General features: G+C 40.4%; 2 protein-coding genes and 1 long non-coding RNA gene across 9 annotated transcripts in view; 2 read left to right on the forward strand and 1 right to left on the reverse strand.

Moving 5' to 3' along the window:
* Window positions 1-16,265, reverse strand: part of LOC105474731 (germinal center associated signaling and motility like) — a 218,147-nt gene that overhangs the window by 184,435 nt on the left and 17,447 nt on the right. For 4 of the 7 annotated variants that reach the window (XR_011609942.1, XR_011609954.1, XR_011609953.1 and 1 more), the window contains exon 2: window positions 1,305-1,420. The exons of the other annotated variants lie outside the window; for them this stretch is intronic. The gene's annotated coding sequence lies outside the window, so the exon portion shown is untranslated. The remainder of the gene's footprint in view (window positions 1-1,304; window positions 1,421-16,265) is intronic. 7 annotated transcript variants of the gene reach the window in all.
* Window positions 6,954-8,426, forward strand: LOC105474729 (olfactory receptor 2C3). The gene is given in 2 exon segments (XM_071073089.1): window positions 6,954-8,116; window positions 8,119-8,426. Coding segments are annotated over 2 exon segments (1,020 nt in total). The 5' UTR covers window positions 6,954-7,404.
* LOC139357184 (uncharacterized) lies at window positions 8,956-12,278 on the forward strand. The gene is made up of 4 exons (XR_011609970.1): window positions 8,956-9,094; window positions 10,945-11,064; window positions 11,507-11,572; window positions 12,156-12,278. It is a non-coding gene; the product is annotated as an uncharacterized lncRNA (long non-coding RNA).

A 16,265-nucleotide genomic window follows, 5' to 3' on the forward strand; every position in this document is an offset into this window, starting at 1 on the left:
GAGAGAGATGGAAACTATTCGAGGCATAGGAACCAGCAAAGCTAAAAGCAGCATGGCAAATGAGAAACAAGGAGGCATGTTTGAGGAACAAGGAGGCCCGTGAGGCTGCAGTCGAGGGAGGAATGGGAGAAGTGGTGGGAAGTGGGACCAGAGAGGTAATGTTTGTGGAGGGGGAAGGCACAGACAGTAGATACCTCATGGACTATGAAACAACTTGCTGTATTTAGAGTCAGGTAGGAAGTCAGCGAAGTGTTTTCAAGTAAAATGGTTGTGATTTTAATACAAGTAATCTAGCTGACACAGGGTGATTTGTTGTAAAAATGATTGTAATCTGGATATCTTTAAAAGTAGAGTCAATAGGATTTGCTGACAGATTTGATGTGAGGAACCGAGGTTGTGGAAATGAGAGGGGTCAATGTTTGAGGCCGAGGGCTCCCTTGATTAGGTCCAGACTTAACTTGCCTCACTGGCTTTAGTCGCTTGCTTTTAGCCGGTCACTTGCTTCTAGTTTATTTTAAGATTTACATAGCTAAAGGTCACATAGCTAAGCAATATATAATAAAACTTCCACCAGTTTCCTTATAGATAACATCTCTCACGTCTAGATCACTGTGGTAATGACTGCTTAAGTTCTTTTTCAGGAACTAGGGTCAACTCTTGTCCAGTTCAAGCTAGCTGAAACCACTGGCCCCCAACTGGACCTGCATGAATGTCCAATGGGTGACCTTTGGATGTCACAGTGCCCAAAACTCCACCCTCAGATCATGTTAAAGACACCATTTTGTGAACATGTGTGCTATGAAGAGCCATGAAGTTTGATGATATGTGAGCAGATTACTGATTACTGATTATCTCAGTATCTTTTTTCCTACCCCAATCACATTTTCCTACACCTGGGACCACCTCACTCCTCTATCCCATAAATATCCCTAAAATTTTATTTTCAGGGAGATTGATTTGAGACCTGTTCTCCTGCTTTCCCACTTGACTGCCTCATAAATAAACTCATTCTCTGCCGCAAAACTCATCATTTCAGTGATTGGCATACTGTGCCATGGGCAGAACAGACCTGGTTTGGAACCACATGGACTCCAAGCTTCTGGACTAAGCAAATGGAAGAACACAGTTGTCATCAACTGACAAGAGGAGCCTGCAGCTGGAGGAGGTCAGGTGTACAACAGGGTTCATTTTCTAAAGTGTTGCATTGGAGCTTCACATTAGCCATCTGTATTAGGCAGGTCGGGATATCAAAACAAAATACTACAAACTGGGTGGTGGCAAACAACAGAAATGTATTTTCTCACAGTTCTAGAGGTTGGAAGTCCAAGATCAAGATGCCCTCAGGGTTGGTTTCTGATGAGGCTTCTCTTCCAGATCGTAGCCATCTGCCTGCTTGCTGTGTCCTCATCTGGCCTCTCCTCTGCGCATGTGTGGAAAGGGAGAGAGTGGGGTAGGGAGGGAGGGAAGACAGCTAGTATTTCTCCCTCTTTTAATAAGGATTCCAATCGTATGACATTAGGCCACCACTCTTATAAACACATTTACTCATAATTATCTCCTTAAGGGCCCTATCTCCAAATATAGTCACATTTGGGGTTATGGTTTCAGCATATGAATGGGTGTAGGGCACAATTTGGTTCATAACACCATCAAATGAAGCTGTAGTATAGGTAGATATATGAATCTGAAGTTTGGCATAGAGGTGCTGGCCAGGAATGTAATTCAGAGAGTCTTCAGAATATGGTTCGTATTTAGACCCATTAAACTAGATACTAACTAACATCTATGGGTCTATGTCACTTGATTTTTGACAAGGGTGTCAATAGAGAAAGTTCAGTCCTTTCAAAACGTATATCCAGTTCAACACAACTGGATCGACACCTGCTAAAGAATGAAGTTGGACCCTACATTACAGCATATACAAAAAAGTAATTCAAAATATATCAAAAGCCTAAATGAAAGAGCAAAAAATTATAAAACCCTTAGAAGTAATTATAGAAGTACATTTTCATGACCTTGGAAGTCTCACTGTTTTGTTAAATATGATATGAAAACCAAAAACAACAACAAAAAAATAGATAAATTAGACTTCATCATTAGAAACTTTCGTTCATCAAAAACACATTATCAAAAGAGTTAAAAGACAATATACAGAATGAGACAAAATATTTGCAAATCATATATTTCATAAGGGTGTAGTATTCAGAGTATATAAAGAACACTTACAAAAAGACAAATAACCCAATCAAAAAATGGGCAAAAGACTTGAATAGAGATTTTTCCAAAGAAGACAAGTAAGTGGCCAAAAAGCACATTAAAAAATGCACAACATTATTAGCTGCTAGGGAAACACAAATCAAAACCACAGTGAGATGCCACTTTGCATTCCACTACGATGGCCATAAAGGAAAAAAAAGATTGTAAAAAGTGGAAAATAACAAGTGCTGGTGATTATGTGGAGAAACTGAAACACAAATTGCTTGCAGAAATGTAAAGATGGTTTAGCTGCAGCAGAAAAGTTTGCTGGTTCCATAGTAAGTTGCTCATAGAATTTCCATAAGACCTAGCAATTCCACTCCCAGGTATACCCAATAGAATTAGAAACGGAGTTCAAACAAAAACTTGTAAGTGAATGTTCATAGCAGCTCTATTCACAATAGCCAAAAGGTAGAAACAACTCAAATGTTCATCAACAAACAAATCCAAATGTCTGTCAACAGATGAATAAACAAAAGGTGGTAGAGTCATAGAATGGAATATTATTCCTCTTTAAAAGAGAATGAAGTACTGAACATGTTACAACATAGATGAACCTTGAAAATATCATGTTAAATGAAAGAAACAAGACACAGTAACATGTATAAGTCCATTTATATGTAATATCCAAAATAGGCAAATCCATACAGACAGAAAGCAGATTAGTGGTTGGCAGGGCTGGGGAGAGCTGGCAAATGAAGACTGACTGCTTGATGGCTACAGGTTTTCCATTTGAGGTGATGAAAAAGTTCTGACGCTTGATAGAGGTGATGAAAAAGTTTGTGAAAGAACTTAATTCCACTGACTTGCACACTTAAAATAGTTACAATGATAAATTTATATGTTATCTGTATTTTACCAAAATAAAAATAAATTGGTAAATCTAACTTAAGAAAAACATTATCTCATCACTGAGGTATACACCAATAATAAAATCAATGGGTTTTTTTTTTAGCAAAAGAGTCTGTAGTAGCATTTATCAAAATTAACAGAATGAGCAAATATCTCAGACTATCCCCCCCACTACATGATAGACTTGATTCTTACGCTCCGTAAGCAGTTTGGCAGTATACAAACCTAAAATAATATTCTAGTCATAAAAAAGAAACAATTCCGTGTGTGTAATATAATTAAATTATAATTATCCAATAGGGAAAGAAATCCCAAAAGCTTTTTTCCCTCCACTTTTACTCCCCTGATATATACCATCACCCTCAGGCTCCCTCCTGAAGGCTCCAGGGGTTACAATCAATGTCTCAGAATTATAAGGACTTTACGTAACACTTCACCCTTTGGGGTCTGCATATAATTTCTCATTCTGGAAACACCATGAGCCATTCTCACTCCTTTGATTATCAATTTTCTCACAAAATATTTTAAGTGCTTTCTTCTAGCTCAATCCCATTGTGATTTAAATACTTAATAATGTGTCCTTTAGACATGAATTTCAACAGAATCTAACACGTCTGCTACCACCGACTTAGAGATTTCCACTATTTGCGGGGCTTTAAAATCCCTTGGCTAATCTATTTTTTCAGTGCCACATGCACTGAATTCATGACTGTTATCAGTCTTTTTAATAAAATATTGCGCATTTTACATTTCCACCCTGCATAAATGGAGATGATGTTGCTAGCTCACCATTAGTAAGTGACATTTTGGATTTTGTCATTTGTTTGTTGTTGGTTTTATGGTATTTAAGATAAACTGGGATCTCAGACTTTCTGGTAATTCCAGTTAAAACTGATGAGCACTGATCCATTTAAGTGATCTGATTTTCTCATGTGGCCTTTGATATTTTAGCAGGTTGCCTATGCTCTGGGATACAGTTTGTGACTGCCTAGTTAACTCAGACAAAATTTGAACGCAAGATGTTTCCTTAACTTTCAGTATGCTATCTTTGTCTTAATGGCACAGTGTTTGGGTTAGGGTTGCATTTTGAAAGGTAAGTTTTTAATTGTGACAATTTTGGTGAATCTCTGTGGGTAAGCAAACCTCTTCCTTTACTGAAAATACTATTTTTGTACTAAGAATCTGAATATCTTCGGCATAGCTCCAGTATGACTAAGCAGCCCTGGGGCTTTGGATAAGTTGCTAAACATTTCTAGAAGTAGATCAGATCACCACAAAGATCTCTTTTTCCTCAAAAATTCTACTAAACTATTACCTCATGAGTGATCTTGTAGTTCCTCTCTCAGCATCATTTATACATTTTCTGCATGTTATCAACTGTGAGTCAACAAAATTTTTATCTTTCCACAGATGGGACATAATACTTACACCCACGGGTCATAATGCAGTCGTCAGTTGAACCTGTTGTTTTTCAGCTCATCAGCGGTGACTCTGTATACAGTACACCCACTTTGACTGTGTCATGACTCAGTTGTACCTAACTCTCCCAATCCCAGTTCATCTTTTCTTTCTCACATTCATATGATGAAAACACTCACATTCTGACAGGTCTCAACTACCTCCCTGATTTGTTTGTTGTTTTGACACAGGGTCTTGCTCTGTTGCCCAGGCTGGAGTGCAGTGGCACAATCATGCCTCATTACTGCCTTGATCTCCTGGGCTTAAGCCATCCTCTGGCCTCAACCTCCCAAGTAGCTGAGACCACAGACACACACAGCCACACTTGGTCATTTTATTTTTTTGTAAAGACATTCTCTCACTATGTTGCCCAAGCTGGCCTCAAACTCCTGAGCTCAAGTGATTCCCCCCACTTCAACCTCCCAAAAGTACTAGGAATACTAGGAGGCCCCCGGCTTGCCTCCCTGATTTGGAGGAGGTTGGAATTCTCCAGGATGCCTTCTCCCACAGTATTAATGCTTCCCTGGCCTACTATATACAGGCCAGATGATTGTCTCAGTATTCTGATACAGTAAGTCCGCACTGGGACAGCTTCCACATGTGAATTTTAACAAATGCCTGGAGTTTTCTGAGCCTTATTTCTATACATGCACAATGGAAAACCTACCTGTATTTTTAAAACTGAATGCACATGTCTGTTCATGTCTATTTTGTTTAATTGACTTCCAGTTACAGGGATAGATAAATTCTACTCTCTGGGATTTTAAGAAGGCTGACAGTTAAGTTCACAGCTGCTCTGTTCCCCAAATTTGGGTGAATCCTAACTATAATAAATTGATTCTTCTTTTTAAAATACAGGCTAGAATTAATGTTTTTGCAAAGAAGGACCCCAGAGGTCTTCAGGGACATCTGAAGCACACTGAAATTATCCAATTTCTGACTTTATGCACTGCCCCTGATAAATCGTGTTTGTTTTATTCCAACTGTACAAAAGCAGAGGATATCCAGACCCTTCTGCATGCCTCCGGCAGTTCCAAGAGCTCTTTCCTGACAACACTACTGAAAGTTTATGCTGAGTCCTTCCACCTGCCTTCATATTACTCTAGTCCTGCCTCTTCCACCCCACAGAACCTTTCTAGCAACCTGTTTCACGATGCACGTCCATGAATATTAAGGGACTACTGTGTATCAGACACTGGGTTAGACACTGGGGACCCAGAGGTAAACAATACAAAACTGTGGCTCCATGGAATTTATGATATAGTGGAGTGAGACAGGTAGCAGACAAAAGAAATGAGTAGTTTATTTGTTATAAGATTATTGCTTTATATAAAAATAATTCAGGAAAGAGAAAGAAGGGAATTGTAAGGGTTTTCAATATTATATAATACAGTGAGGGAGGACCTCAGTTAGAAGGTGACTTTTCAAAAATGGCCTGAAGAAGGTGAGAAAGGGGGTGTGTGGGTGTCTTGGGGAGAAAGCACTGTAAGTATAGCAAACTGCAGCTACAAGCCTTGTACCAAGACAATGAGGGTGTTGAGCAGCAGACTGACATGATCATATGTTTTAATGTAATCCTCTGATTCCTTTTGTAGGAGTGAGGGAAAATTTCACCTTTGTCCTCTGAAGTTTCACGGAAATCAACTGACAAAAGGCAGATTCATAGGAGAAAAGACATACACATTTATTTAATCATAGTTTTACATGACAGAGGAGCCTTTAGATGAGGATCCAAAGATACAGGAAAAACTTCCCATTTTTATGCTTAGGTTCAAAGACATTTGGACAGCCATGTAGAAATATGATTGAACACGAAGGGCATGATCTAATGCTGATGGACTGAGTGAAGAAGCCCAGCAAGACCCATCTGTGAGGTTCTTTGTGGCCTCTCTGAGCAGTGTTCCTTTTTTCTTGGTAAGGAGTAAGACCTGTCTGGAATGGAGGTCTTATGATCTACAATCCAGTAAGGTAGGTCAGATAATTTATTTATGGCTGGTTTTAACATAGAAAGGTGGAGGGAAAGTTAGAGTAACATTTTTAGGTTTTATGACTGGCTTTGAATTTCTATGGCTAACCTCGGGGAAGAAAGAGCCAGGGACAAAAAGGCAGGAGAAAGAGAAACTTTTGCTTCTGAGACCTTCATGTTGGGGTATCATTTTCTGAGCCCCAACACTTTTTTCAGAGTACTTGGAAGGGGAGCAAAGGAGAAGCAGAGAGATGAGTTAGAATATTAGATGAAAATTCAGATGATAAATGATGGAAAGATGGGCCAGTAGTAGCAGAGGTGGTGAGGAGGGATAAAAAACTGGACATATTTAATGACAGAAAAAAATTGCAGATGATTGTGGAATTTGAGAGGGCACAATTTTAATGCCTGTACAGTGGTTCATCACATGAAAGACCACTCTCTACCTGACTAACTCTTTATTGTTAAACATTTAGGTTGCATGTAGATGTTGTTACTACAATATTTCAATTTAAAAAAAAACAGTGCTAAGGATTTTGCATAAATGTCCATTTTCTCCAGACAGTGAACACCCCCTAGTCTTTTATTATACAGTCCAAGTTGGCTGTGAGGAAGATAATGCAGTGCCATCCACAGAGCTGTTGAGTGGCTGCTTTTGAAAACAATGGCTATAAAATTTATTTTTAACCAGTCATGGTAGTGCGTGCCTGTATTCTCACCTACTGAGGAAGTTGAGGTGGGAGGATTGCTTGATCCCAAGAGTTTGAAGTTAGCCTGGGCAACACAGTGAGACTGTGTCTCTAAAAAAGAATAAGATAAAATGAAATAAAATTTACTTTTAATGTTTGCTAACTAATGTAATTGCTTGTCTCATGCCCGGTATGCCCTGTGCTCTTCCCACAGGTGGCCTTTTGCCCCACCCCCAGCATACAATGATGGAAATAGCCAATGTGAGTTCTCCAGAAGTCTTTGTCCTCCTGGGCTTCTCTGCACGACCCTCACTAGAAGCTGTCCTCTTCATAGTTGTCTTGGGTTTTTACATGGTATCAATCTTGGGCAATGGCATCATCATTCTGGTCTCCCATATGGATGTGCACCTCCACACGCCTATGTACTTCTTTCTTGCCAACCTCTCCTTCTTGGACATCAGTTTCACCACGAGCATTGTCCCACAGCTTCTGGCCAACCTCTGGGGACCACAAAAAACCATAAGCTATGGAGGGTGTGTGGTCCAGTTCTGTATCTCCCATTGGCTGGGGGCAACCAAGTGTGTCCTGCTGGCCACCATGTCCTATGACCGCTACACTGCCATCTGCAGGCCACTCCATTACATTGTCATTATGCATCCACAGCTTTGCCTTGGGCTAGCTTTGGCCTCCTGGCTGGGAGGTCTGACCACCAGCATGGTGGGCTCCACTCTCACCATGCTCCTACCGCTGTGTGGGAACAATCGCATCGACCACTTCTTTTGTGAGATGCCCCTCATTATGCAACTGGCTTGTGTGGATATCAGCCTCAATGAGATGGAGATGTACCTGGCCAGCTTTGTCTTTGTTGTCCTCCCTCTGGGGCTCATCCTGGTCTCTTAGGCCATATTGCCCGGGCTGTGTTGAAGATCAGGTCAGCAGAAGGGCGGAGAAAGGCACTCAACACCTGTTCTTCCCACGTGGCCGTGGTGTCTCTGTTTTATGGGAGCATCATCTTAATGTATCTCCAGCCAGCCAAGAGCACCTCCCATGAGCAGGGCAAGTTCATAGCTCTCTTCTACACCGTAGTCACTCCTGCGCTGAACCCATTTATTTACACCCTGAGGAACACAGAGGTGAAGAGCGCCCTCCGACACACTGTGTTAGAGAACTGCTGTGGCTCTGCAGGCAAGCGGGCCCAAATTTAGAGACTCCAGTTCCTTCTGAGAAGGAAGATTAAGTTTACATAGAGCAAACTGACCTTGGAGGACGGGACACTTGGGATGTCGTTGGGATGTCGTTTTTCTTCCAATATTGTTTGAGCTCAAGGTAGATGGAAATCTGAAAGGAGTGTGCTCACACTATTTCCAGACCAAGAAAATACATTTATTGTTTGTTAATTATCGTAGTTTTGTTAAATTGCCATTGTTGGTTTTTGCTATATATACACACGTTGACTGTCATCTTGTTTTGTAAATTCCTTGCGTTGTTATACAGCTGTTTCTCAGTATCCGAATCGGGTGGATTCCAGGACGCTCCGTGGATAATAAAACTTTGACGATGCTGAGAGCGCACGGGGAGACCGGAGCCGGCCTGTTTCCCGGTGCCCCTGGAGCCCTCCCAGCCCTCGGCTCTGCGCCTGGGGTGAGATGGTCCCAGGACAGGCCGCGGCCTCCGCCTTGCAGGCTCCGGAGCCCTCGCTGTGGCTCCCCCGCCCAGCCCAGGCCTTCAGGCTGCGGCGAACCTCTTCCTACCCCACCTCGGGGACCTGACGACAGCGGCGGCCTCCCCCAGCCTTGATCTCCCGGTCCAACCCTACCGGCCCAGACCAAGATCGCGCCGAGCTGCCGGGATTCAGCGCCTTTGAGTGACGGCGGTAAGCAAGGAGGAAGCCGTTAGGCTGTGGAGGGCGAAAAAGGTGATCCAGGGGCGGGGTCGGCTGCCCGTTTAGGCCACGGAGCCGGCAGGTCCACATTCTGGGCGACCTCTTTGTCCCAGTTGGGCGAGACCTACCTAGTCCTGAAGGGTCGTATTTCCAAGACATTTTCATATTCTATCATTATGTGTGTGCATTTTATTACTTCTCTATAGAGTTGACAACGCTAAGCTTTTTTGAAATGTCTGTTCCTTCTAGATGTTTTGAAGTACCTGATATATGTTAAAATTAGAGATAGTAAAATGACATATTTTGTAAATAACTTTTTGTTAAAATTCATACGAAATGTTATTTTGTGGGGGGATGGCATGGTGTTTGTGGACTAGTTCAAGGAAGGAGGGGATAAGAGAGGTGCAGAGAGCTCTAAGCCAGTGTGCTAACAGTGAGGCGAGATTCACCATTGTTTCTTATGATTGTGCATTTTCTTTTACTTATCTGTGTATACAGTGTATCTAAAGGACAAACGAGTTCTAATTTACAACACCTAGTCTTTCGAGATGTTAAAGAACTTCTGTCAATAGAGTAACCTATCAATAGAGTTCACCTCTCTCTATATATATATATTTAGTTTTTAATATAAGGAACTATGACTCTCTATATTCTCTCATGAAACTAGTCTACTTTGGTACTAGGATCTTCCAATTCACTGTATTAGTCAGGGTTTTCCAGAGAAACAGAACCAAAAATATATGTAAAAGAGAATATATATACAAATACACACACACACACACACACACACACACACACGGGACAGAGAGAAAAAAAACAGTAAAGGAGATCGAGAGTTAAGAAATGGGCTCACATAATTTAGGGAACTGGCAAGTCCGAAATTTTCAGGGCAAGCCAGCAGGCTGTAAATTTTGACAGCTGTTGATGTTGCAGCTTGAGTTCAAAGTCTGGAGGCAAAATTCCCTCTTTTTGGAAGCAGGTCAGTCTTTTCTCTAAAGGCTTTCAACTGATTGGATGAGGCCCACTCACATTATAAAGGGTAATCTGCTTTACTAAAAGTCTGATTTAAATGTTAATCGCATCAAAACAGACAAACAAAAACAAACAAACAAAAATAAACCCTTCACAGTAACACCTAGGCTGGTGTTTGAACAAAAAATGGGCACCACAGCCCCACCAAGTTGATACATCACATTAACCATCACACCAAATCCAAACTTTCAGTGAAATGAAGCAAAATTCTTCAATTGGATTATTATGCATCATGTACAAGACACTCTCGTGTCTTGGTTTCTGGACTCATGTATCAGGTTACGGTGGCTGCAGGTTTAGGGCATACACTGCAGCCTGTAGGAAAGTAGTCCTTATTTACACAGTATTGTTTCTCAGCTTCAATAACTAAACCTTCAGCAGGCCATTCCATCATTCAATAAAGCCCATTCCATCATTCAGTCAGGCCCACTGCTTCTGAATATTGAGGTATGAAGTAAGAATCATGAATTCCAAGGGCGATTCTATTGCCACACCCCTTTGGCTGTGAAATGTTTTCTAGTTACAGGTGACATTGCAGGGGATGCCATGGTGATGGTTAAGGCTTTGTTCATTATGTAAATGGTTGGGGCATGGAAGACAAAACGGTCCCCAGAATATTATTCTGTCCCTATAAAGACTAACATTGCTTACTCTATGCTCAAAAGAGTCCAAAGTAATCACTATGCTACTAGTCCAGCCAGACACCTGGAAATAGTGCCAAATTACATGCTAACCTTGGTGAGAGAAATGTCACAATGCTGTGCCCATTCATAGTTTCCATCCCTGCTTCCATGTTCAATTTCTCATAGGCCCAGTGAGCAAGCCTGCTGGCAAAAGAGATTGACTGATTATCTACTAGATGAGTCATCTTATCTACCATACTATCAAGATCCATCTCTGCAGTGGATGCCCTCTCCATGGGCATCTATGTAAGACAAATATCTTCATGATCTGTGCACTTTACAAGAAATTCTTCAATGTCCTCTTCTCCAGATTTGCCTGCCATTAATTTTCCAGCCTTGTTCTTCACAAATCTCTCACCAAAAAAACCTGTTATCCAATGCTCCTAAATCAGTGCATATCCAAACTTCTGTGCCCATCTCCTTCTATAAAAAATTAACAACCAGCTAAACTGCCTGTAGTTTGACCACTGGGAAGTTTCCCTTCCTCACCATCTTTTGGCACCACCTGGAGGGGTACTGTGGTATAATGTCATTTGCTTCTTTCTGTTGCTGGTGTATAATGCAGATTCATTTGTAAAGTGGCCCATACTTTTTCCTTAATAGTTGGCTAAACATGAAATATGAGTGAGATCATGCAGGATTTGTCCCTTTGTGTTTGGCTTATTTCCCTTAACACAGTGTCTTCTAGGTTCATCCATGTTGTGAAGAGAGGATTTTGAATGCTCTCACTACAAAGAAATGACAAGTGTTTTAGGTAATGGATATGTTAATTATCTTAATTTGATCATTATACAAGTATACATGTATCAAAACATCATACTGTACCCCATAAGTATGAACAATTGTTATTTGTGAATTAAAAACAAAGTAAAATGAAATTTAAAAATAATTATACAATTTTAGGGGCTTCGGGGTGGGGGAAGGGGAAGTAAAAAGCAGACAGCAGGTACTCTAGGAGTCAGAGACACATAACATTAGTATGAGTCGGGAAGGGAGAAATCAAGTTATTGACATTTTTTACTCAGTTTAGAACCCAAAGACTGAAGAAACAGAAACAAATAGGGGAAATAATAACTTTTAAAGTATCAGATAAAATTTTTAAGAAAGTTAAATACTGCATTTCTCACTCATATACGAAAGCTAAAAAAAAAAGTTGATCCCATAGAAATAAGTAGAACAGAGGATACTTGAGGCTGGGAATGGATAGCAGTGGTGGGGGAATGAGAAGAGATTTGTTAAAGGATACAAAATTATAGCTCCACTGGAGGAGTAAGTTCTAGTGTTCTATACCACTGTGGGATGACCATAACAATAATATATTCTGTATTTTCAAACAGCTAGAAGGAGGATATTGAATGTTCCCAGCACGAAGAAACGATAAATGTTTGAGATGATGGATATTCTAATTACACTTATCTGATCACTATACATTATGCATATCCAAACATCACTGTTTACCCCAGAAATAGGTACAATTATTATATGTCCACTAAAAGCTAAAATAAAAAATGTTCAAACATTCAAGATCTGAAGAAAAACTTCAATCTGAATACTAAAAACTTTCCCTAACCTCTTGAAAAGATTAATTAAAAATCTCTGGAGTTTGGATGCACTGTAATTTTCCTCTGCCAGTTCATGGCTTTGTTTAAGCTCAGTAGTCAAGTTTTTAGAACCTCCAGAGAAAGCAATGAGGAAGTGACAGAAGGATCCTCTGGGACCCATTACCCCCAAATATCTGTCATCTTCTTGACCTCAAGGCTGGGTGTCAACTCAGGACAGGAGTGCAGGTCCTCATCAGTTTATTTGGGGGTAACGTAGACAACACAGACCCTCCCAGAACCATGAGGACAGCACTGGCCTGACCATCCATCAGCCCCTGTTTGGCACAGAGGAGAACGATGACCATAGCTCACACTTTCCTCCAACTGCCTTAAATGCTCAGGCTGATTGGTCATGTGCTCACCCAACTGCTCCCTAAATGCTTAACAGAAAATGAAGACATCCTCTCCAAAACCCAAGGAAACACACTTGAAATGTGATTTGTGCCTCAGATTGGTATCCAAGAAGAAGTGAAAGAAACACCAGGCATTCCCACACAATTTCTGGCTCTACATCCAGTAGAACTATTGGATCTTCCAACACAGCCATCTTGAGGCAGTAAATCCTGAAAGAAAGTGAAAGACCTTTCTAAATAGAGGGAAGTCCCATCTTACTTGGATTTAAATCATAGTAAATAAAGAGGAAAATGCTTACATGCCATATTGGATACGACTTGTCTTTCAATGCCAGGTCCCTTTTCAGCCTAATATGTCAGAATTTTCTAGGCTCCATCTTTTCCTTTATTCCTCTTGCAGCAACCATAGGCTTTGATGGCTTCTCACAGAAGGATACAAAACCTGGATCATCCCAAACCTGCTCTGTGAACCCTCTACTTCACGTCTGGGTTTCCTCCCATGCTGCCCACTGTGAGGGTCATGCATCACCAGAGCATGCACAGCTGAGAAATGTGGAGAGTGAAGGACCCAAGCCACACTGACTATGGGGATGTAAGCCAGTGGAGACACACTTCCTGAAGTAAGATGCATTTCACAAAGCTCCCAGGTTCCAGAAGGATGGAGCACCAGTCACCCTTGGTCATGGTCAAACCCTCTTTGTCCTTGCCCTTTCCTGCTCTTTGGGATCACAGAACATGTGCACTGGACACAGCTTCTGCCTTGGAAACACCCAGACTAAGGTAATTTCTCACACACCAGTTTATCTTCCAGGTTCTGTCAGAACTTTAGGTCAAGTGTTGCAAGTCAAATACAGTAAAAAATATAAACTTTAAAAATTATACTCACCCTCAACATGGCAAGCTTCTCGTGGTAAGAAAGGAATGCAAGAATTGAGAAACCACCCAGAGAATAGCACGCTCAAGATTTCTTGGCAAATAAATTCACTTAACAGATCATAGATATTTTCTCATCTCAACACATGCTGTGCACATGTATATTTCAAACCTAACGACCATGGAATTTTCTCATTTTCATTATTACAAACAAAGCTACAATAAGTTCATGTGTATTGAAATCTTTGCAAACTTGACTAGTAGCTCAAGATAAATTTTAGAATAAAAAATCAAATGGTATTCACATGTGTAATACTCTGAAGTGTATATTTGGTCTTCAATAGGTTTCCTGGCATACAACTACTAAAATCCTTAGATTCTTTAAAGTGGTACTTGTATGTTAATGAGTGGACAAATGGCTGGTAGTCCCTAGGTAGCTTCAGGATGGGAGCTGGACACCTGAAAGACCAAGGCAGAATTAGAGGGTTAAGATAGTCAGACCCAGCCCCCAACCTCCGTGGAGGGGAGAAGGGATGAATGTTAAGCAGATCACCAATTGCCAGTGATTTAATCAGTCATGCCTACAGAATGAAACCTCCATAAAAACCCTCAAGGACTGGGTTCAGAGGGCTTCCAGACAGCTGAACACGTGGAGATTCCTGGAAGGTGGTGAACCTGGAGAGAACATGTAAGTTCCACACCCTTTCCCTATACCTCGCCCTATGCATCTCATCATCTGTATCTCTTGCAATATCCTTTACAATAAACTGCTAAATGTAGATGCCTCCGTGAGTTCTGTGGGCTGCTCTAGCAAATTAATCAAACCCAAGAAAGGGGCTGTGGTAACCCAGACTTATTGCTGATTCACTGGTCAGATGCACAGGTAAAAAGAACTTGAGGCTTATAATTGGTTTTGGAAATGGGGAGATGTCTTCTGAGACTTAGCCATCAGCCTGCATACTGGCGTTATTTCCAGGTAGACAGTGTCAAAACTGAATTGAAGGACACCCAGCTGGTGTCTGCCACAGGATTGATTGATTGCTTGGTATATGGGCTTAACCTCATCACCTTTAGTCATAGAAGTATTCTGTGTTGATTGTTGAGTGAGAGAATAGAAAAAGCACTTTAGTTTGTTTTTTCCTCATAGAACATGTTGACATTATGTGGACATATTTAAATTTCCCTTCAGAGACCAAATTCATACTTTTGCCAATAATGTGTACAAAGGCATATATTCTCACAGTTTCACTGACATTTGATTTTGTCAGTAACTTTAGTTTTACTTGTAAATCTTACCTCAGTATCATTTTATTTGGCATTGATTTAATCATTAGTGAGGTTTAACATCTTCTGGTATGTTTGGGGGCTATTTGCATTTCTTCAATAAATTGCTTTTTCTTAAATTTTCATTGTTTTACACTTTGCTTACTGATTTGTAGTGGTAGTTGACATATGATTCTACACATCTTTGTCATCATATAAGTGTTGAATCATTTTTCTAGTGGGACGTTTATCCTTTTGCTATGTTTTCTTTGTTTCATTTGTGGTACAAAAGTTTTAAATGTTGTATGTATTAAACTCTATCAATCATGCCTTTATGCCTTCTAGTTGTGGAACTGTTCACTATTTCATTCAAAGAAATGAATTATTATTTAAACATCATTTATGTATGTGGCCTGTACTGAAGGCTGAAGATGCAGGAATAAATAACTGATATTCCTGCTTTCATGGGATGCAAAAGTTCTGGGAAGAGAGAATACTCATCAACAAAGGAAGCAAATGAGAATGTCGGTTAAGAAGAGATATGATCAACCGCCATGCAGGGTGAGCCTGGAGAAGGTGACATGAGGTCTAGGGCTGCCACTTGACTTCTCCCCTGAAATGAAGGAAGAAGTCACACAGCATGAGTATGGAGGGCATCCCAAAGGGAGGGAGTAGCCAGTATCAAGGCTTTGGAAGACGAAGGGCTTCATGTGTTGAAAGGCTGTTGTGGCTGAAATAGAGTAAGGGAAAGAATGGCAGGAAGTGAGGTCTGAGAGATCCCTCAGGCCCAGGTAATAAATGTCTTAGAGGTCCTAGATGCATGGAATTTCATATTTTCAGACTATTTGGAAGAAGTAAAAGGCATGATAAGCCTTCATGCCTGGAGTTATGCCTAGAAATGGCCTCCGATCTTCCAGATTGTATTTATCTTCTCGTTTTATGGGTTTCTATTTTATGTTTAGGTTTTCAATTCGCTGCATCTGCAGAGAGAGAGAGAGTGTGTGTGTGTGTAAGACAGATGTTATTATTTTCCAAATCTTCAGTCAATAGTCCCAAAACAATTTATTTCACTAGTTGTATTTTTGTTATTAGCTTTAAATTATATCTTTACCATATTCAAAATTTCATATATGTGCAAATTTGTTTCAGGAATATCAATTCTATTAATATTTATTCATTTATTTTATTTCATTTATTCACATTTGTAACACACTTTTAATAGCTGTTGATACATAGTATATTTTGTCATCTAGTAGAACAAGGCATCAATCGTTATCTATTTTTCTAATTTAGACTTTTCATGGTTGTCACTATATTCTGCTCTACCAGGTTAAAGTCACAACTAGCTTCCTCCTAA

The sequence above is a fragment of the Macaca nemestrina genome, chromosome 1 (assembly GCF_043159975.1).
Source record: "Macaca nemestrina isolate mMacNem1 chromosome 1, mMacNem.hap1, whole genome shotgun sequence".
Taxonomy (NCBI): Eukaryota; Metazoa; Chordata; class Mammalia; order Primates; family Cercopithecidae; genus Macaca; species Macaca nemestrina.